At 47.4% G+C, this 21862-nt stretch overlaps 2 protein-coding genes across 7 annotated transcripts in view; one reads left to right on the forward strand and one right to left on the reverse strand.

Moving 5' to 3' along the window:
* The window catches only part of RNF40 (ring finger protein 40), an 89504-nt gene extending 80534 nt beyond the window's left edge, over positions 1-8970 (reverse strand). For 2 of the 5 annotated variants that reach the window (XR_003857497.1, XM_029606804.1), the window contains exons 1-2: positions 8870-8970; positions 8239-8447 (exon numbers count right to left, since the gene is read on the reverse strand). Coding sequence is in view for 3 of the 5 variants with exons in the window: in XM_029606804.1 (XP_029462664.1) it covers positions 8239-8370 (132 nt within the window). In the remaining 2 variants the exon portion in view is untranslated. Of the gene's footprint in view, positions 1-8198; positions 8448-8725; positions 8746-8864 lie in introns of those variants that run through there. The other 3 variants (XM_029606805.1, XM_029606806.1, XM_029606807.1) reach the window with 3 other exon arrangements.
* Positions 8971-9719: 749 nt separating this feature from the next.
* The window catches only part of CCDC189 (coiled-coil domain containing 189), a 45788-nt gene continuing 33645 nt past the window's right edge, over positions 9720-21862 (forward strand). Inside the window, exons 1-4 of one of the 2 annotated variants that reach the window (XM_029606813.1) lie at positions 9720-9882; positions 10309-10340; positions 11050-11115; positions 11290-11459. In XM_029606813.1, the coding sequence (XP_029462673.1) occupies positions 9853-9882; positions 10309-10340; positions 11050-11115; positions 11290-11459 (298 nt within the window). In that variant the 5' untranslated portion in view covers positions 9720-9852. The remainder of the gene's footprint in view (positions 9883-10308; positions 10341-11049; positions 11116-11289; positions 11460-21862) is intronic. The other variant, XM_029606812.1, reaches the window with a different exon arrangement.

Below are 21862 nucleotides of genomic sequence, written 5' to 3' on the forward strand. Positions count from 1 at the left end.
GCACGGGAGGCAAAATGGCCTCTCCCGCAGCTTTCCTCGTGGCTTCTCACACCGTTGCCAAAATGGCCACTGTTCCCGCGCTCAGCGGGAACGGGTCAGCACTGTCCCCTGCAGCCGGTGTCGGGCCCCCCGACCGCCCTCGGATGGTCCCTCGCCGCCCGAAATACAATTTGTACACATTCCTGCCCTAGATACCCGCAAGCGCGCAGAGCCGCACGCACGGCACGAGGCCCCTCTCGGCATGCGCCGCCCTGCTTCAGCCCGCGGCCGGGACAGGAATCAACAAATTAATTAAAATTAATTAAATAGAGCGACACTCGCGGCCGAAACAGACGAAAAACGGCGACCCCCCCCCCCCCTCGACGAACTCCGAGTGAGGACGGCACAAAAATAAAAACACTTTTTTTTTTTTTTTTTTACAACTTGCCGCTGGCCCTGGTCCTCCTGATCCTTCTTCTCCAGCGGGGGTGAGTGAACAGGGCTCCCCGGTGTCACCCCCGACGCTGCTGCCAGAACAGGCCGGGTCCTCAACCCCAGCAGCGGCCTCAACCGGGGGGGGGGTCCCCTCAGAACCTCGCAATCCCCCTGGGAGGCTTCCAGGACCCGGGCTTAACTTGTTAAAAAATAAACCTTTCTTCTATTTTTTTTTTTTTTTTTTACAGAATCCCCTGACTAGCTAACCACTAACCAGGATCACCAGAGACTGTGGGTGGACCTGCCCCATCTGCTGGAGACAGAGTAAGACTGACGAGCTGTGGGTGGCGCCTTACTATATGTAGGGGTGCCCGACAAGTTTTGCTCTGTCTCCATCTGCTGGTGCGGAGTCACAACCCAGGTGTCTGGACTGATCCTGGTACGTACAGGGAACTTACTGATTGAAGACTACCAGAACCTGTTGTAGTAACTCCTGAATCTGACCAAACCTCAACAGTTTTGCACACTGAGCCTTATGAGGTCCATGAACCTAGGACACCTGGGCCACAAGAATCCCTCCCACTACCAATGGCCAAGGAGGAAAAACGTACAGCAGACTCCCTGGAGGCCACAGCATCTAGGCCATAGAACCTGGTTCTCTTTCTGCAATAGTAAAACTGAAAACTTCTGGTATTGCTTCCAATCACCATCAGATCTATTTGAGACTCTACTCACTAGGACAAAATCATGGAGTACACCACATCAGGCAGTTCCCATTCTCAAGAGATCTAAAATGTGCCTGCTCGAGAAATTTATCTGAACATTCTCCAGTCTTGTAATGTGGGATGCCAAAAACTCCGTCAGATGCTCTTTGGCCCACCTGAATAAGAGATTCAGAGGGATAGCCATGTTAGTCTGGTGTAGCAAAAATGACACAAGGTGGGTGGCACTTTATAAACTAACCAATTTATTGAAGCATGAACTTTCGAGGACAGAGTCCACTTCATCAGATACAAATGCTGCTTCAAGTTCAGAATGGGCTTGAATATGCTTTCCTTCTTTGGCACTATGAAATAAATCTTCGTTTGGCAACATAACCACCGCTGCCAACTGAAAAGGGTGAACCAGAGTGGACAAGGGGCACAGGTGGCAAAAACAGACATTGAATCAGCATTCCATCTCCTTACTGTGCACCCTTCCAGTTTTCCATTGCTGGGTTTTAAGATCCATAGCATGTTTTGTTTCGACAAGTGCATGCTGATGGGGTGCACCATATCATATGCCTGCTTCGAGCTCTTTAGATCCTTTCTTCATTGGGTCACAGTCTATCATGCAGGTTTGGACATTATCCACTATTTGGATGATTTCTTATTTGTGGACCTGAAGGAATCTGACAGATGTGTTTGTTTACTTTAGTCATTTCAGAGCATCGCTTAGGAGTTCGGCGTACCTCTGGCACAGGTCAAAACCGAAGGACAGTCTACAGTAATCAAATTCTTGGGGATAGAGCTCGATTCAGTCAATATAGAATCAAATTTACCCATGGACAAATTGCAGAAGCTACGCTCACTCTTGCACAATGCCTTGCTAGCGAAAAAGTTGACTTTGACCTCTGTGCAGTTCCTCATCATCAGCCTCAATTTCACCTGCAGAGTTATTCCTATGGGGAGGGTGTTTCTGAGGGACAACAACTATGGACAACAGGAGACTGCATCATTTCATCAGAATGACGAGGGCGATCAAGGACGATCTAAAAGTTGTGGGTTTCTTTTCTGGACAAATATAACATTCTCCATATGGCAATAATCGCCTGTTTCCAGCTGGGATTATGGATATTTATTTGGATGCCTCTGGCTAGTGGGGACTAGAGGTGTACTGCCAGTGCTCTTGGTGTGCTGCACCTTGGCCCATGGCATTAGGCTGGTCTTACTCGGAATATCACCTTCTTTGAGCTATTTCCCATCTTAGTGGAGTTAGTGATCTGGAAGGACAAATTTCGAAACAAGCAGGATATATTGTGGAGCGACAATCAAGCAGTAGTTCAAGTTATTAATAGACAGCCAGCTTACTGTCCCAGAGTAGCCAAATTACCACACAAGGTGATACTAGCTTGTTTGCATTTGAATATGACCATTCATGCCCATCACGTCCCTGGAATAAACAATGGTACTGCTGACTTGCTGTCTTGTGCTAAATGGGATTTGTTTCGGAAAAAGGTTCCGGAAGCAGATATGGAAGGAGCTGCAGTGCCCAAACATCTATGGGAAATTGGAGTGAGGCTGCAAGAGACCTTCTGCAAGGCTCTGTAGCCCCAGTATATGAAACAGTATCCAGGTTTTGAGTGAACATAGATGGATGTCAGGGCCTGTACTTGATCACTTAATAGTTGAAAATATATATCCCTGTCTAGCAATAACGGCCAGTCAAGGAGATCTGTTAAAAATCAGCTGGCAAGGCTGGCTTTCTTAATGAAAGTGCGGGGTTGGGGTAACCCCACCTAGAGTTTTATGGTAAGAAAAATGCTAAAAAGGGTGGACAAAGAAGATGGGGGCCCTGAAAGACTCAAGGTGTCCCATAATTCATGAGTTGTTAGTACACCTGAGGCATGTATTAACATCGATTTGTGAATCTGAATTTTAAGCTAATTTGTTTCATACTGCATTTTCCTCTGCATTTTTCGGGGCATTGAGAGTTAGCGAGTTGGTGGCCATATCCAAGAAGGACATGGGTTATAAAACGGCATCCTCTTAAAGAATGTCGTGATTTGTGAGCAAACTGTCCAAATTTTAATCCACAGGTCAAAAACAGACCAGGTGGAACGGGGGACCAAGCTTTGTTTAAACCAGGTGGCTTCTCAGGTTACCTGTCTCATGAGAAATTTGAAAAGTTACATGGCTTTGTGAACTGCAGGTGGTATGTATCTCCTACTACATTTATTCCTCTCACTAGATATCAATGTTCGGCAATACTGAGTTTTCAATCAAATTGGGATTCAATCCAAGTGAGTTCAGCGCCCACTCCTTTAGAATCGGTGTGGCCATCAGCATGGCTCAAGCCGGCTTGCTCTCAGATACTATTCAAAGAATCGGTCGGTGGAAGTCATCCACAATTAACAGCTATATCAAGTTAGACTGTGTTTAATCTCATTAATTAGCTTGTATTTCAGATGTGCCACGGGGTGAAGGATCTGGATTGTGGGACACTCCTTTGTCCACTGGATTTATGGACTGCACTTGGGTCTGGCCACTTATGGTGTACAAATTACATGGATTGGTAAACAGGGAATGCGATGGGAGCAGCTGGCACCTACATTGAGGTGCTGAAGGGACAGTACCGCAAGACCTGATGCGATGGGCATGACCTCTGTTCCTTATCCTGAACTCAGCTGATCCAATGCATAAAATCTGACAGAGTCGAGATGACTTCCTTGTTCCCGAAAACTGTTTTGTTCTGGTCAGACATTATTCGGCATAACAAATGGCGTGATAGTAAATTATGGGGGCACGGTCGGAAAAAGGTGAACCACCAGGTGGGCGTATGGGTCCAAAGGCTAAGAAGGCAACAAATCAGACACAAATGGGCAGAAGGTTTCTATGAGGGTCTGTATCAAATGGCTAAAATACACTTTTCAGACATCGGTTATAATCTTTTTAAATGATGCATTACAAAGTGCTTTAGCAGGAATGTTTTGTTAAGTTGATGAGGCCGCAGCTAGGAATGGGGGCATGAGGCAAGTGGGGCACAACCTCATGCTGGTGGCGGGTTCTAGAACCGGTGGGCCATCAGTAGGGTGACCTGGGTGGCCCCCTTGTTCGGAAGCACAGCAGGGGGCTGGGCACGAGGGTTGTCTTGCTTGGCTAAGCCAGACGGAGGGTGGTGTTTGACATGACTTGGTATCTTGAGTAACCATGTGGCTCAAGGTCCTGGAAATGGTTGTTTATAATAAAGCTGTGGCCTTATTTACTTATTTTGATGACTATGTGTATTATTGTTGGTGGGATTCGGGGAGGGGGGGGGGGGGGGGGGGGAGACAGACCGAGCATTCATAGCACCTCCCAGTGTTATGATGAGGGCATGTGCCTATATGCCCCGTGGCCCACACTTAACACGGGGACGCAGGCTCAGGCTTTCCTCCACTTCCAAGTGACACATTGTGGTCATTTATCCCTCCCTCCTGCACTGCTAGGCCGGCGGGAGAATGACATCACCAGGGGTAACCACACAGATGCACGTCATTGCAGCTTAAGCCCACTTCCATGAGGGCAAGGCCTCTTTGTTCGCGGGCATTCCCACCCACCATCCCTTGTTACAAAAAAAAAAAAAGAGAAGGGGAAGGGGGCAGTAGAAGGGATGAGTCCGAAGGAAGTTTTCTTGTTGTGGTTATCGCATTTGTTAATGTCACATTTGATAGTGAGGCAGGTGTATTAGTTAGTAACTATTTCTGTATTGTAAACTGTTTCTGTTTGCACTTATTGCAGCTGTTAGGGCAGGTTCTCGAGCCGGCGGGCTGTCAGTAGGGTGGCCTGGGAGGCCCTCTGCTTGGAAGCACAGCAGGGGGCCAGGCATGAAGGTCATCTTGCTTGGCTAAGGCAGATGGTGTTTGACACAGCTTAGTGTCTTGGGTAACCATGTGACTTGAGAACCTGGAAATGGTTATTGTTTATAATAATGATGCAGCCTTATTTACCCATTTTGATGACTCCATATGTATTATTGTTGGGGGGGGGGGGGGGGGGATCGAGCATTCATAGCACCTTCCTGTGTTATTAAAAAAGCAAATAATTTTGGCAACACAATAATAATGGGAGACTTCAATTACCCCTATATTGATTGGGTCAGTGTCTCATTGGGACAAACTAGAGAGGTTAAGTTTCTAGATGTTGTAAATAACTGCTTCAAGGACTAGTTGGTCCTAGAACTGATAAGAGGGGAACGCAAAGCCTGGTTACTGTGATGAGGCCGCTCAGCAATAGCGATTATATTACAATCACTAGGGAGAGGACACTAAGCAAAACTACTACAGAAGCAAATTGCCTTCCTTTTTGAAGTTATGATAGAATTAGACAAAATAAACTAAGAGGAATGGCTGCAAGGATTAAAAGTTTGTATGAGGCATGGACATTGTTTAAAAATATCTTTTCAGACGCCCAAATAAAATGTATTCCTTGCATTAAAAAAAGTCAAAAGACGTCCAAAACCAACTGCCAGCATAGGGCATCGCTGAAAAAATGGGAAGCAGACCTAAGTGAAGAAAATAGCCAAGAGCATAAGCACTTAAGTTAGATGTAAAACAGTAGTTAGGCCAAGAGAGACTTTGAGAAAAAGCTTATCAGTGAGGCAAAAACTAATGATAAAAACCTTTTCAAGCACATTTAAACCAAAAAGCCTATGAAGGAGTCAGATGGCCTGCTAGATAAACAGCGAGGCAAAAAGAGTTGCTCAGGGAGGACAAGGAAATAGCAGAAAAACTGAATGAATTCTTTGCCTCTGTGACTTTACGGAGGAGGATATTGGGCAACATACCCACACATGAAATATTCTTTAATGGTGGAGATTCTGAGCAACTAAAACAAATATCTGTGACAGTGGGGGATGTAAGAGATCAGGCTGACAAACTAAAGAGTAATATATCAGCGGAACCAGATGGCATCCACCCCAGAGTTCTAAAAGAACTAAAACATTAAATCACTAACCTGTTACTAGTAATCTGTAACCTATCATTTAAAAACAGCCATGATTCCTGAATTCTGGAAGGTGGCCAATGTGATGCCGATTTTTAAGAAGAGTTCCAGGGGTGATCCAGGAAATGACCGATGAGCCCGATGTCAGTGCTTGGCAAAATGATAGAAACCATTCTTAAAAACAAAATCACTGGCCACATAGTTAGACATAGCTTAATGGAGAAGAGTCAACATACTTTTAGCAAGGGGAAGCCTTGTCTTACCAATCTTTCAGAATTTTTTGAAGGTGTAAATAAACAAATAGATAAAGGTGAGCTGGTTGATATGTATTTGGATTGTCAGAAGGCATTTGACAATGGCCCCCATGAAAGACTCCTCAGGAAATTGCAAACTCAGCGGACAGGAGGCAGTTTTCTATGGGGGATTAGTAACTGGTTAAAAGGGCAAAAACAGAGGGCAGGACTAAATGGTCAGTTTTAGAAATGAAGAATGATAGTTAGTGGAGTACCACAGTGATTGGTACTGAAATCAGTGCTGTTTAACATATTCATAAATTATCTGAAAAAACAAATGAGTGAGTTGATCAAATTTGCAGATAACACAAAATTATTCAAAGTTGTTAAAATGGCAGCAGATTGTGAGGAACTGCAGAAGAACCTTGTGAGACTAGAAAACTGGGAACTGAATGGAGAAGTGCAAGTGATGTCCATAAGGAAAAATAATCCCAACTACAGGTGCACAATGCTGGGTTCTCAATTGGGACTCAATACCCAGGAAAAGGACTTTGGAGTCCTTGTAAACAATATGTTGAAATCCTCAGCTCAGTGTGCAGTGGCAGTCAAACAAACAATTAAAGAGAATGTTAGAAATAATCCAAAAAGAAATGGAGAATAAAGGGGAAATTATATTGCCTCTGTTATTGAGCCACGGTGAGACCAGACCTTGAATACTGTGTGCAGTTCTATTTGTCCCATCTCAAGAAAGACACAGCAGAACTAGAAAAGTTACAGAGGAGGTCAACAAAAATGATAAAGAGGATGAAATATCTCTCCTATAATGAGAGACTATACAGGCAAAGAGACATCAATGGGGACATGATAGAAGTTTATAAAATCATGAATGGTGTGGAACTGGTAAATAAAGGATAAGTATTTACCTTTTCAACTATTACTAAAAGAAGGGGATGCTTGTTTTAGTAGCATTAAAAAAATAAATAAATAAATACCAACCAGCAGACTCAAAATAGACCATAAAGTACTTTTTCACTCAGCACACAATCAAGATGTGAAATCTGTGAGAATGTGGTCAAGGCAACTAGCATAGCAGAGTTTAAAAGATGTTTGGACAAGTTCCTGGAGGAAAAGTCCATTACACCTTATTAGCCAGGTATATCAAAGAACGCTATTGCTATCCCTGGGAGTGAGTAACAGGAATTAGATCTATTTTGTGGGATCTGGCAGGTACATGAGACCTGGTTTGACCACTGTTGAAGAGACTGAATGCTGGGCTTGACAGACTTGGCCTGTTCCAGCACAGTAATCCTTATATTCTTACTTCAACATGTCCCCTGCAATTTAGGCCATCTCTTGGTCTTCCACGCTTTCCCAAACACATTCTTGTTAGCAGGCTTACTAAAAAGCATTAGCACCACTTTCTAACTACCAGCAGAAGACTTGATTCACCAGCCTTATTCAGAGAAGCATTAAAGTACAGATGTAGGCACATAAATGGATATGTGACCAGGTGCCAGGAGAAACCATCAAGAAACTTGGAGAAAGAACAGAAAAGGCAGGAGAAAGGACAGAGAAGAAAACTATAAGAAAAATTCCATAACATTTTAACCTTTAGTTATCAAAATTTGACTTGTACTCTTTGCTCTGAGTCACTACCTCACTTGAAAATTATCTTGAAATAATCCCTGCTGCTGGAGCTTCTCACTCACTGCACAGAGAGAAGCAGAGATCTTGCTGTATGCCACTCTAATCAGTTGCATTTGTTCCACTTATTATCCAAAGTGGTTGTACATATCAAAGCATGCCCTCGGAAATGTCATTCTTTGGCTCCTGCTCAGGACAGCATGGCTTCTAAAGACATTTCACTCACATCTGTTAACAGGAGATACTGAGTACACTCCTGGCCTCACCGTGGAGGAGATGCCACCCAGGCGGATGGGCTCAATGAGAGTGGTGGTAGTCTTCTCCTCCTGATTGGCTCGCTTTTCTGAGGGCCCTGAGACCCCATCCCCTGCTGCACGCTTGCTGCCAGCCCCGGACATAGTGGGTCTTTTCCAGAGGAGCTCTTGGTCAGAATCAGATGTCAATCACTTCCTCTCTCTCAAAGGGGGTCATTCACCTGTAGGGAAAAAATATGATTCAAGCCTGGGCATAGTAATTATAATAATAGCCTGTTCCTTCCTCCCTCTCTCCCTCTGCGACAATGACAGGAGAAACCAGTGGGAGCATCGTTTTCCTCCCTCACGCACGTATACATGTTGTCCCTATCCACTCACTGATCCTTCCGAACGGTCTGGAAATATGGGTGGATATAAATGTTATTTCGATTCCCCGTGACAGTAACAGCAGACTCAAAAAGTAGGGGCCAGATATACAATTACGTCGCCATCCACTCGCCTCAATCTCCAGCAGTGACAGGAAGCGGCCCTGGCGCAACAGTAAACAATATAAATGACGTCTCGGCCCCCTCCCCCGTTTCCCTGTATCGGTGACAAGAGAGCCTGGAATAGATGCATACTGTGCTCTCTACCCTTACCTCACCTTTCTTCGAGCAACAGCCACTTAACTACTTTAACCACCGCCATTTTCTTCCTCGTAGGGAACGCTACACGGCCACGGTCGTAAAAACTCTTGCCAGCCCGTGAGCCTGCGCGCAAAACCGCACATGCGCATTGTTAACAACTTTGGCACCCACTGCGGGGTGGAAACGGTGCATTCTTATTTCTGTACTTTATTGTATTAAATTTTTTATCATTTTCAGTATTGTCATGCTAGAGTTTTACTACAGTTATGGAAATCGTGATATTGTTAATTGCTTTGTCTATTAAGTTTGTATTGATAGCGTGATCACTGAAATTAAAGCTTCACAAAGTATCAGTTAGTAGAATGAGCGTTATCAAAGTTAGTGTTTGGTTTTCTTTATTTGTTGGAATATTCGTGTATGTGAATATTGTTACTGTTAAGATTATTGTTCTTGCTTTTAGGCTCAATTTTTATTAGATTTTACTACTAATATTATGCTTTAATATAATAAACATGTTTATTGGCATATTTGGTTTTTATTATATTTAATAGTGTCGGGCGGTGTTTCTAAACATAGTCTCTAATATTCTCGTCATATTTCCCTAAATTGTTCCATTCATTCAGTTGGATAATATTCCTATTAATCATAAACTCCTTGGAATATAGGTTCCCAGGTGAGCAAAAAGGGGGGGGGGGGGGGAACATTTGTATTGACATAGTATCATAGTAACCAGCACACTGCTTTAACGCGATCGTCCTGTGGAAAGGCACATTTTAATTTAATTTAATTTAATTTAATTTAATTTAATAAATATAAATTGAAGGTCAATCAAATTGAATAGAGAATAACTCCTATGGCGCCTTTAAGAAAAAAACATCCAGCAAAGCGGAGGTGGTTTTTTTTTTCGGATTATTCCATTGGCTAATCTTTATCGGAGGAAGTATCTCATAGGCGGTAGCCATGGAGACGGTTTGGGTTCTGTAGGAGAGACGGCAGGAGAATGTCGGCGACCTGGGAGACAATGTGGCTGGTAAGTAGGGCTTGAATAATCATGCGGGTCGTTGTAGTTCTTTATATTATTATCTGCACTACATGTCTTGAATGTTGTTTACTTGCGGTGCTCTCTACCACCTGTATGGATGATTTACGTTTATTGCACATTTGTAACCTTAGTCCGACCTCTTATTTACCCGTGGTGCACGCTGGGATGTGTAGTCCTATGTAGTATTTGCTTTCATTTCAAATTGTTAGCTATAGTTGTATGTATTATTATTTTTCTGCATTGTATAATGGTATTGTAGATCTGTATCTAATTTATCTACGCTCATATATGTGGCATTTAGTCCTGTGCCTTACTTGCATTGTGCACTGGAACATACAGCCCTGAATATTACTTGCATTGTAGACTGCCAACTGTAGTCCTATTTATTTGCTTTTTTTTTTTTTTTTTTTACAGCCAAAGACTCATAAAGCCAGAATTTGCCTATGGTAAGTATGTAGAATTCAAAAAAATAAAACTTCTCTTGTGAATGCATGAAATCCAGTTCCCTGTACGTACCAGTATCAGTCCAGACTGCTGGGTTGTGTCTCCCTTCCAGCAGATGGAGTCAGAGAAAAAACTGAAAGGCACCCCCTCTTATCCTGGTGTGCCACCTGCGATCCTTCAGTATTTCTCTGACTCTAGCCGATGAGGGTGATAGAACCTGCGGTCCTGATCCATTAAAAAAAAAAACAAAAAACAAGGAAAGCAAAGCAAGCTGGGAATAGTAAGACCTAGAGGAGTTTGCTTTCTACCAGGGGCTAAATCAAGCTATTAAAAAAAACATTTTTTTAAGTAGTTGGAGTTCTTTCTGGAGGTGACAGTCAGTCCTCCCAAGGCTGCTGCCTTGGTTGAGGCACGGCTGGGGTTAGATACCCGGTTAGCCGTTTTCCCGGAGCCGCTTCTTCTGCCAGTGAGTAGGGGGATTAACTGGTGAGCCGGTCCTCCCCCTTGCACCCTGAGATGGCATAATTCCTCAGGGGGGGCTGCCTGTGCCGCGATTGAGGTTCCAGTGGCGTTTTTTCCCCTGGGTGGCTGCATGTCAAATTAGCAGGTAAGAACCCAATTTTCCTTTGCCTACATTGCCTCCTGCTGGGAGAGACTGGGACTGCTATGTCTGCAGTAGCTGAGGTTACTTTTAATTATGTTCCTTTGCAGGCAGGACCTTAATATGCAGCAGATGGAAGTAATAGGGAAAGCACAAACTGGAGAAGAGTTGAAACGGTACGTGATATCCAAAATAGCTGTCACTTTATCCTAGCCTGGTGAGGATACTATAAGGGAAATGGCATTTTTAGTCCTCATGCTTCTATCTCTTATGGTAGCTGGCTTTTTCCATCAGAGGTGCTGGTTTGGGGGGGACTTTGCCCTTATTGACTCCCTTCTCTGTGTCTGCAGGGTATTGGCAGGACTGTTCTCACTCACAGATGCAGAGATAGATCAGCGTGCTGCAGTGCTGCTGGAGTTGTATTACTACACTGTGCTGTTCTGCAGGGAGCAAGGATTCAGTGATGCTCAAACATCCTGTCTTTTCTCCATTGTAAAAAAGACCCATGAGGTCTGCATGGGTAAGATACAAGGAGAAGCAAATCTTTTACAGCTGTTAATGCTGTCTTATAGGTTGTGAGACCTATGTGATCGCAGAAGGTGCCATCCATCAAATTATCATTCCCTGTACGTACCCGGGTCAATTCCGACTGTGGATTATGCCTCCTTTCCATCTGCTGGAGACAGAGAAAAACTCAAAGAGCACCCTCTCTTAACCTGGTGTACCACCTGCATTTATTTATTTTATTTAGCAATTTTATATACCGACATACACTGGATCACATCGGTTTACATTGAAACAAGAACTTAGCTTAAAATGCTTTACATATAACTCTTACATATACATATAACCTGCATCCCCTCAGTATTTCTCTGTCTCCAGCAGATGGAGGTGGTGCAAACCCTGCAGTCTTGCCCTGATTCTGGGGTTAAGGCTCTTTCTCTTAAGGAGAAGCAAATCTTTTACAGCCATCAATGCTGTCTTATAGGTTGTGAGACCTGTGTGATCGCAGAAGGTGCCATCCATCAAATTATCTTCATCATCATTGTTTATTTATTACACACTTTTCCAGCATGAAAGAGTTCAAAGCATGTTACAGAAAAGTGAGATTTGCCTTGGAGGTAACCAGCAGTATGCTAGACAATAAAAAATTATAACTTACAAGAGGTTTACATTAGCCATAATAAGCATCATACTAGGTAACAAAAAACTATAAGGCATAGAACCATGTTCATGTAACAAGCAGTCAGGGGCAAGTTGAGGTATCACTGGGAGGGAGCTGGTGTGAGAAGCCATGAAGCTCCATTTAGGTGCAGGGTCTGACCGACGGGTGTCTGATTGGTCCGAAGGCTTCAATGAACAGCCAAGTTTGTAGTTTCTTCTTGAAAGGGAGGTCGTCAGTTACAAGTCTGACGTCCAGTGTTAATGAGTTCCAGAGGGTGGGGGCCCATCCTATGAAAGGTCCTCTTTCTCATGCTGCAGAGCTGCATTTCATTGGGAGCCAGCACTACCAATTGAGTACAAGGCAATATGCACAGTGGAGGGAGCAGGGTGTACAGGTAGAGTCGACTTTTAAGTAGGATGGAGCCAGGCCCTTGATTGTGTTGTAAGCCAGAATAGGGATCTTGAAGATGACTGGAAGCCAACAAAGTCTTTAGTAGTGGAGTGATCCATGCAAATTTGTTGGAATTAAGCAGGCTCGACACTGCAGCATGTTGCTTATGTTGCAGGCAGTGATTTAGCTTTATTAAGAGAACAGCATAAAGTGAATTGCAATAGTCTAGGCAGGAGACAACACAAGCCTATGCAACTGTAATGAAGGCTTGTCCGTCAAATAGAAGTTGAAGGTGACTTTTTTTGTAGTTGATAAAAGGCAGTCTTTGTCACAAATAGTATTTGGGCCTCACATGAGAGTTTGGAGACTATGATAAAGCCTAGGCTATGGCCTTGGTGGTTGAAAGGCACAATGGATCCTTCTAGAATTACCCTAGAATCGATGCAAGTGTTGGTTTTCCCAATCCATAGTACTTCAGTCTTTTGAGGGTTTAGCTTTAGCTTATTTAGGTGAAGCCAGCAAGGGATGCCACATAGTGCATCTGATAATGAAGAACCACATACTCTCCTGCTGAAAAAGTTGAAGAGTTCTTCTTCACCTCCCCTCCCCTCCCCTCCCTTCCTATCAGGGCCATCCTGGGGGGGAGGGAAATTGTCCTATCCCCAGCAGCAATCTTTCCCTGCACGTACCAGGATCAGTCCAGACGGTGGGTTATGTCCCCCGTCCAGCAGATGGAGTCAGACAAGAACTTCTGAGGGCGCTGCCATATAAGACAGCCTATCAAGTATCCTTCTTCAGTATCTTTCTGACTCCAGCAGATAGGAGCAGGAGAACAGTGGTTCCCCAGTACACTGGTCTCAGTGTATTTCTTTTCATTCCTTTCATTCTTTGTTTGGTACTCTTACTGTTGAGTTGAGGAATCAAGTTTAAAAAAAAAAAAGAGTTAGCATTAGCTTCAGCGAGAGAGCCTAGAGCCTGGCTCTCCACGGAGCCCTTGCCAACAGATCTCCCTCTGTCTTTTTCTTTGGCTGTTGTCTGCCTTTCTTCCTGCCTCAGGTAGCGGGCCGGGGTAAGTTTGTTTTCTTTCATTTTCAGGGCTCTCTACCATCGCGCCGGGCCATGGGGGGGGGGGGTAAGTTGGAGGTCTCCAACCTCCCCCTCCCCCCCCCCCTCGGATGCTATCCGACCTGCGGCCCTGTGACACTCATTCCCCGAGGTCGCCGCCAGCCGGGAGGTCACATTCCCCGGCGGGCCATCTAGGAAATCGGGTTGGTGGGGTGATTAGAGCGGCCTCTCCAGGTCCCGGAGCAGTAATTCACGGCGCGAGGATCTCAGGGTATTTTTTTTCCCGCGCTCTCCCTCCTCCCCCCCCCCCGACATGCCGAGATCAGCGGCATGTACCGCATGTGGGTAGCCCAGGTCCCAGCTATCCCAGGAGGGTATTTGCACTGCCTGTCTCCCCTGTGGGGAGGGCAGTTCGCAGGTGACGACCGCTCCGGAACCGCATGGTCAGGACCGATTTGAGGGACAGCGGCAGCCTCCGATCCCGCGGAGCGCGGGAACAGCGGCCATTTTGTTGCAGCACACCATGGACTCCGGCTCCTCAGAGGAAGAAGCGGAGGCCCCGTTTTCAGTTTTTCCTCTGTCATTGGTCCCTGTGCAGCCCCTGGATTCGGGGCCTCAACCAGGGGACTCCTCATCTAGGCCCCCTCCAGGCCCACCAGCGTTTACTTCGGATTTTATATTGCTAATGCATAACGCCTACTTGGCCAGGTTGTATCACCCTCCGGATCTCCCTCCCGGGCCCCCCCCCCCCCCCCCCAAGCTTTCCCGAGCGGATCTGCTTCCCGGGGGAACCCTTCGGGAACCATTCCGGCAGGGGGGGGCTGGGGGTGCAGCTCAGGTTCCTCCTGGCCTGCCCAGTGGGGACCCCCCCCCCCCGGGGACGGGGGGACCCGATGCCAGACTCGACCATGGACGATCCCCTCCTCGCAGCTCAGATGGAAGGGTATGACCCAGGGTCCTCTACATTTTCCAACGGGAGGAGCTGGAACACCTGATTCCTCATATCTTGCAGGAACTTGACATCGACCCTCCCCCAGAACCCCCGGGGTCTAAACCCCTGGTGAAGAAGGAGGACCCAGTACTGGCTGGGCTTCGTCCACTGGTGAAGGCTTTTTCTACACATCCCACCTTCCTCCAGTTGTTATCCAGGGAATGGGACGCACCCGAGGCAACCCTCAAGGTTACTAGAGCCATGGAGAAGCTATACCCGCTCCCTGAGGATTTTTTGGAGATACTCAAGGTTCCAACTGTCAATTCCGCAGTCTCGGCAGTCACCAAACGCACCACTATACCGGTCACAGTGGGCACGGCGCTGAGGGATCTTCAGGACAGGAAGCTGAAGGTGTACCTCAAGAGAGTATTTGAAGTCTCGGCGCTGGGTGTTCGGGTGACCATCTGCAGTTCTCTAGCGCAACGAGCGGGTCTCCGCTGGGTGCAACAGCTCCTTACTTCTCAGGATCTACCCCCTGAGGAGCCTCGATAGGCAGACCGATTGGAGACCGTAATTGCGTATGGGGCGGATGCCCTATATGATCTCCTGAGGGTCCTGGCCAGGTCGATGGTGGCGGTGGTGTCGGCCCGGCGACTGCTTTGTCTCCAAAACTGGTCGGCAGTCGAGTCTTCCAAGACTCGACTGGGATCCCTTGGTCTCACAATTCCAAATCATTAAATATTTGAGCATGCTACACCAATACCTCTTAATCCAGATGTAACCTCAGTTTTTGAAGTTTTCACTCCTATAGAAATAACCGCCAGTTCTTATTTACTTAACCCTATTCTGTAGACGTAAACTTTTCATGAAGACTGTAATCTGTAAGCACCTGTATGTATTTATTATAAGAATTTGTATTTACTATTTATATTTATTATTTAGCTATTAACATTGTTCTGTTACCACTTGGTACTATTTCTCTCCTTTACCTCAAACTCTAAGTTCCTACTAAGTTAGCCATGTTATTTATACCCAATCGTTGGATGTAATTGTATATTTGTTTAATTGTTCAATCTGTTTGATGTAATTTTCTGTTCCTTGTTCTGTGTAAACCGAAGTGGTATGCACTAGTGCATGAACTCTGGTATATAAAAGCCAATCAATCAATCAATCAATCAATAAATAAATAAAAAAAAAAAAAAAAAATACATACCTACCTACCTACCTACCTTCCCTTCCCTTCCCTTCCCTTCCCTTCCCTTCAAGGGTAAATTCCTCTTCGGTGAGGATCTGGATCAGATCATTAAGTCACTTGGTGAAAATGTGGTCCACAGGCTGCCGGAGGATCGCCCACGATCCACAAGATCTTTCAGTTCCTCCAGAAGTTGCTTTCGCAATCAACGCCATTTTCGGACTACGAGACGACAAACTCCACGAACACCCTCATCCCGCTCGCATTCCTGGACCCAGCCATTTCGTGGGCGCAGACCTGCCAAAGAAGCGATGCCCCACGGGATGTCCTCCAAGCCCTCTCAATGATGCCAGGCCGACCCACTCTCTGATCCCCAGAATAGGGGACCGGATCTCCCTCTTCTGCGAGGAGTGGGTCCGGATCACTTCGGATCAGTGGGTCCTAGATATTCTAAAGCACGGCTACATATTGGACTTTGCTCGGGTCCCAAGAGTGAGGTTTCTCTTTTCCCCCTGTGGCTCCCCCCAAAAACAAATCATAGTACGCCAGACTCTAGACTGTCTCCTCACGCTGGGGGCAGTTGTTCTGGTGCCCCCCTCAGAAGTGGGCCGGGGCCACTATTCCATTTATTTCGTGGTCCCCAAAAAGGAGGGCACCTTCCGTCCAATCCTGGACCTCAAATCTGTGAACAAGGCCCTCAAGGTTCCACGCTTCAGGATGGTGACCCTGCGCTCAGTCATCGCGGCAGTCCACAGAGGAGAGTTCCTGGCTTCCCTGGACCTCACGGAGGCGTACCTACACATACCGTATTCAAGGCCCATCAACGGTTTCTGCGGTTCAAGATATTAGGACAGCACTTTCAGTTCCAGGCCCTCCCGTTTGGCCTGGCGACTGCTCCATGCGTCTTTACAAAGGTCATGGTGGTCGTGGCGGCTGCCCTCCGTCGGGAGGGAATTTTAGTCCACCCCTACCTGGACGACTGGCTCATTCGTGCAAAATCCTTGAGGCAAGGCTACCAGGCGGTCGACAGAGTTGTACGACTACTCCAGTCACTTGGCTGGATTGTCAACTATACCAAGAGCAATCTTACTCCATTCCAGTCGTTGGACTTCTTGGGGGCGCGATTTGACACGGCGGAAGGCAAGGTCTTCCTGCGGCCGGACCGGGCCCAGGCATTACAGGCCCAGATCTTACGCTTCTCTGGCCTCCCCTTACCCACAGCCTGGGATTATCTTCAAGTCCTGGGCTCCATGGTGTCTACTATCGATCTGATACCCTGGGCCTTTGCACACATGCGTCCACTACAGAGAGCATTGCTCTCCCGCTGGAAACCAGTGTTGCGAGACTTCCAGGCCATCCTCCCACTACCGCGCTTGGCAGAGGACTTGGCCCAAGGTATGCCTCTGGACGTCCCGGACTGGGTAATAGTCACCACAGATGCCAGTTTCTCCGGATGGGGTGCAGTATGCCAGACGAGGTCCCTGCAGGGGCAGTGGACGAAATCTCAAGCGCGGTGTCTGATCAACCGCTTTGAGACCAGAGCGGTCCAACTAGCGTTGAAGGCTTTCCTCCCTCTCATTCGCCATCGGGCGGTCAGGATCCTCTCGAACAATGCGACCACGGTGGCATACATAAATCGCCAGGGGGGTACAAGAAGTCGCCACGTCTCGCTGGAAACGGACAAGCTCATGCAGTGGTTGGAACTTCATCTGGCTCGGTTGGCGGCATCGCACATCGCAGGAGTGGTCAACATCTAAGCAGACTTCCTAAGCCGTCAACATCTCAATCCGGGAGAGTGGGAGCTCTCTGAAGAGGCGATGTGGCTCCTGATACAACGATAGGGGACCCCCCACTTAGATCTCATGGCGACAGCTCACAACACGAAGGCTCCTCAATTCTTCAGCCACAGACGGGAAAGGGGCGCGGAGGGCATAGATGCCCTAGTGCTGCCTTGGCCCCGTCATCTCCTACTCTATGCATTCCCACCGTGGCCACTAGTGGGAAAGGTTCTACGGAGGATCGAGCACCACCAGGGCGCCGTAATTCTGGTGGCCCCGGAGTGGCCTCGCCGGCCCCGGTTCACAGACCTACTCAATCTAGCGTTGGATGGACCCCTACGCCTCGGTCACCTTCCCCACCTGCTCCGACAAGGCCCAATATTTTTCGAACAGGCAGATCGCTTCTGTCTTGCGGCTTGGCTTGCGGCTTGGCTTTTGAGAAGCGCAAACTGAGACGCCGTGGTTATCTGGAGGCGGTGATCTCGACCCTCCTCCATGCGCGTAAGACCTCTACCTCATTTGCCTATGTTCTGGTCTGGAAGGTCTTCGAGGCATGGTGCTCGGCACATTCAACACTGCCCGGACATGCTTCCGTATCTCAGATTCTCTCTTTTCTACAAGCGGGCTTGGAGAAGGGTTTAGCCTACAACTCTCTGCGGTTACAGGTAGCGGCTCTAGGGGCTCTGCTTTGCCGAGAGGAGAAGATTCCGCTTTCGTCACACCCGGACGTTGTCCATTTCCTCAAGGGCGTAAAGCATTTGAAACCACCACTCCAAGCTCCTTGTCCGCCTTGAAGACTCAACCTGGTACTCCGGATCCTGGGCGGACCACCTTTTGAACCATTACGTATCTCTTCTCTCAAGGACCTGACGCTCAAGACGGTTTTTCTTGTGGCCATTTGCTCGGCCCGACGCGTCTCCGAGCTGCAAGCGCTTTCCTGCATGGAACCGTATCTATGCTTCACTGACTCGGGGGTTTCCTTGCCCACGGTACCCTCGTTCCTGCCCAAGGTGGTCTCCACGTTCCATCTGAATCAGACGGTAGAGTTTCCTTCCTTCTCAGCGGCCGAACCGAGGGAGCTATGCAAGCTCGATGTCAAACGTTGCCTGATGCGGTACCTGGAGCTTACCAATGACTTTCGTCTTTCGGACCACCTGTTTGTACTTTGGTCGGGTCCCAAGAAGGGGTCTAAGACTTCTAAGGTGACGATTGCCCATTGGCTGAAGGCGGCAATTGCGGCGGCATACATTGGCGCAGGAAAACCACCTCCGGCGGGCGTCAATGCTCATTCTCTTCGCTCCCAAGCGACCTCCTGGGCGGAGAGCCACTCAGTTTCCACTCAGGAGATATGTAGAGTGGCCATCTGGAAGTCCTTGCATACTTTCGCACGTCACTATCGCCTGGATGTCCAGTCTCCAACCTTCGGGTATTTTGGTCACAAGGTCATTTGAGCAGGGCTATCTACGGCCCACCCTCAGTAGGGAAGCTTTGGTACATTCCACCGTCTGGACTGATCCTGGTACGTACAGGGAAAAGAAAAGTATTCCTTACCTGCTAATTTTCGTTCCTTTAGTACCAAGGATCAGTCCAGACGCCCTCCCTCAGATTCGCTGATATTTACATTAGGGGATTTCCTGCTCGATGTCCTATCATAGGTTTTTCTCTGTCCCTACATGAATTTTTTCCACTAAAGCGTTCTGTTCTAGTTCTCTTGGCAAGTTGCCATTGATTCAGGTTCTAGTTCAGAGTTATTTGACACACATGTTTTTTGCTTGATTCCTCATGCTTTCCTCTTTTGTTATGGCTTTGATAGTCTATTTACTGAAGAGGGAATCTTGATAGGCTGTCTTATATGGCAGCGCCCTCAGAAGTTCTTGTCTGATTCCATCTGCTGGACGGGGGACATAACCCACCGTCTGGACTGATCCTTGGTACTACAGGAACGAAAATTAGCAGGTAAGGAATAATTTTCTTTTCAGCCCTGGGGCCCTATAGGCACTGCGAGGAGGAGGTGGGGCACAACAGTGTTAGGCCACTACTTCCTTTATGATGCGGCTGCAGGGACAAAAAAGTCGTCATGGTTGCACTGCCCGGATGTGGTCTGTGCAGGACCAAAGCTACTCCTCACTGATGTCAGGTGACTACCACCATGCTGCCTGCACTAACCACCCCTCATGAACTCTGTAGGGATATAGGAAGGACTTGCTGAGATCTTGGGAGTGAAGAGGGTCCCCTGCCTGGGTCACAAATGGAACAGAAAGCTAAGAGATGGATCAGCTTCTGGGGATGTCCTGTAATGCTGAAGATCTGCTACAGTTCAGCCATGAAATGGTCCTTGGGTCCAAAAAAAAAAAGTGGTTATGCTGTTCCCCCTCCTTGTGAAGCCAGCAGCCCAGTGCTTCTAACCTCCTCCTCTCCTTCTCACACAGTTAACTTTTTGGATCAGCTTTTTTAAACCACACGAAAGAGAGGACCTGGCCACAAGAGGAGGACATTAGAAGTGCCAGGGCTCCTGGACTGCTTTTCTGTCTCTGCCGCCTGCCAGGTCATAGGGAAGGATAGAAGATGATAGGTATTGGAAAATGGGGGTTGATAGGTGAAGAGGGAAGCATGGAAGGTGTGGGGGGGGGGGAGTTAGGGATGGGAGAAGCTGAATGGAAGATGAGGGGGAGGGGCTTGGGGATTGTGGGTGGTGGCACACGAAGTCAGCATTTTTTAGGGGGAAAGGTGTCAAATTTAAATTTTCACACAGGGTGCTGATGAACCTAGAGCCGGCCCTGTCACAGGCAAACTACAAAATGAAGCGCAGGGAGCGAGGTGGCGCAATAACTGATCGTAAATCGTGTGGGGAAGAAGACAAGGACACAGGAGATTAGTAGAAAAGTTACTTTTTAAAACATTTTAGTACGAAAATGTTCTGGCAAAAATGTGTCACAGGTAATACGTCAGAAACTATAGCATATGTGCATATATGTGTAAACCGCCGTTATTGTATACCTCAATGATGGTATATAAATAAATATAAGACAGTGATAGATTAAAAACAAAACTATTGCTAGCTTCATGTTTATGTACAGAACAGCAAAAAGAAAGAGATAATATAATACAACAATGCACTAAATTGTAGGCTCATGTCCCTTGACCCAGTCCCCCAGTCAGGCAAGCAGTGCAACCCCAGCATTGCCCCTGCAAGGAGTTGGCATAAGGTTTAAGAAATTCGCCCCCCCCCAAGTCCCAGGACAAAACTGCACAGGAGAACAGATCTGCATCTAGCGTCTTTTATCTGTTCTGAATAATTGAGGCGGCGGATGAGGATTTATACTGTGCAGTACACAGACAAGTGCAGTGCAGATTTCTTTGTCTCAAACAAAACTAGGCTATAAATCAGAGCTCAGTATTTCACTTTCCGGTGGGGGCTATTCAGTCCCAACACATACATTTAGATATCTTACATTCCCTGTACGTACCTGGATCAGTCCAGACAGTGGGTTATGTCCCCAATCCAGCAGATGGAGTCAGCACAAGCTTTGAGGGGGCGTATCCATATATACTACTACCCCCTCTGCAGGAGTTCAGTATCTTCTGACTCCAGCAGATGCGAGTAGGGGAATCAGGCTTCCCCTCCTTTTCCTTTTTCTTCACTTTCTAGCTTGATTATGGCTTGTTGTTGTCTTTTTCTGTGGATCAAGTTTGTATCAAGTTTGTATTAAGTTTAAAAAAAAAAAAAAAGGCAGAGTTCTTTCAACTTCTGGGGAGTGGCTTATCTTCCTTGTCTCTTCTCTGCGGCCTTGCTGTTTATTTCTCGTTGCAGCCAGGGGTAAGTTTGTTTTTTTCCTTTGTAGTTTTTTCCTTCACAGCTCAGCCCCCGGTGCCCGCGAAAGCCGGTGGAGCCGGCCTCTTCGCTCTTTACTCCCTCACCCGCGGCCATTTTACAGCTCCTCATGGGCTGCTGAGCCATTTAGGGAAAGATGTCTGGGGCGGGTCGTGTGGCCGGGAAGGCCCCCCCCGCGGCACCCTCCTCTATTTTCGGACAGCGGGCAGTGCGGGCCGACCAGGCCCCCCCGCAGCGGCGCTTTTCTGCGCGTGGCCCCCCCCCGTGGCTTTTTCTTTTCTCCTACAGCGATCCCGATGCCGCGGCCGTCCCGCTGTGCGGCCTGCGGAGACCCGGGGTCCCGGATTTCCCGGGAGGGCATCTGTGCACGATGCCTCCCCGGGGGGGAAGGTACCTCACAGTCCCTGACTGATTTCTCTTTTTTGCCCGGGCGGCGCGGGCCGGCCACTCCGCCATTTTTGGCGGGAACGGCGGCCATTTTACATTCTGAGCGCCCTGAGGCGCAGGCCACGAGGGGGAACGGATCCCTGGAGGCCACGAGGGAGAACGGATCCCTGGAGGACTCTACCA

The sequence above is a fragment of the Rhinatrema bivittatum genome, chromosome 6 (genome assembly GCF_901001135.1).
Source record: "Rhinatrema bivittatum chromosome 6, aRhiBiv1.1, whole genome shotgun sequence".
Lineage (NCBI taxonomy): Eukaryota > Metazoa > Chordata > Amphibia > Gymnophiona > Rhinatrematidae > Rhinatrema > Rhinatrema bivittatum.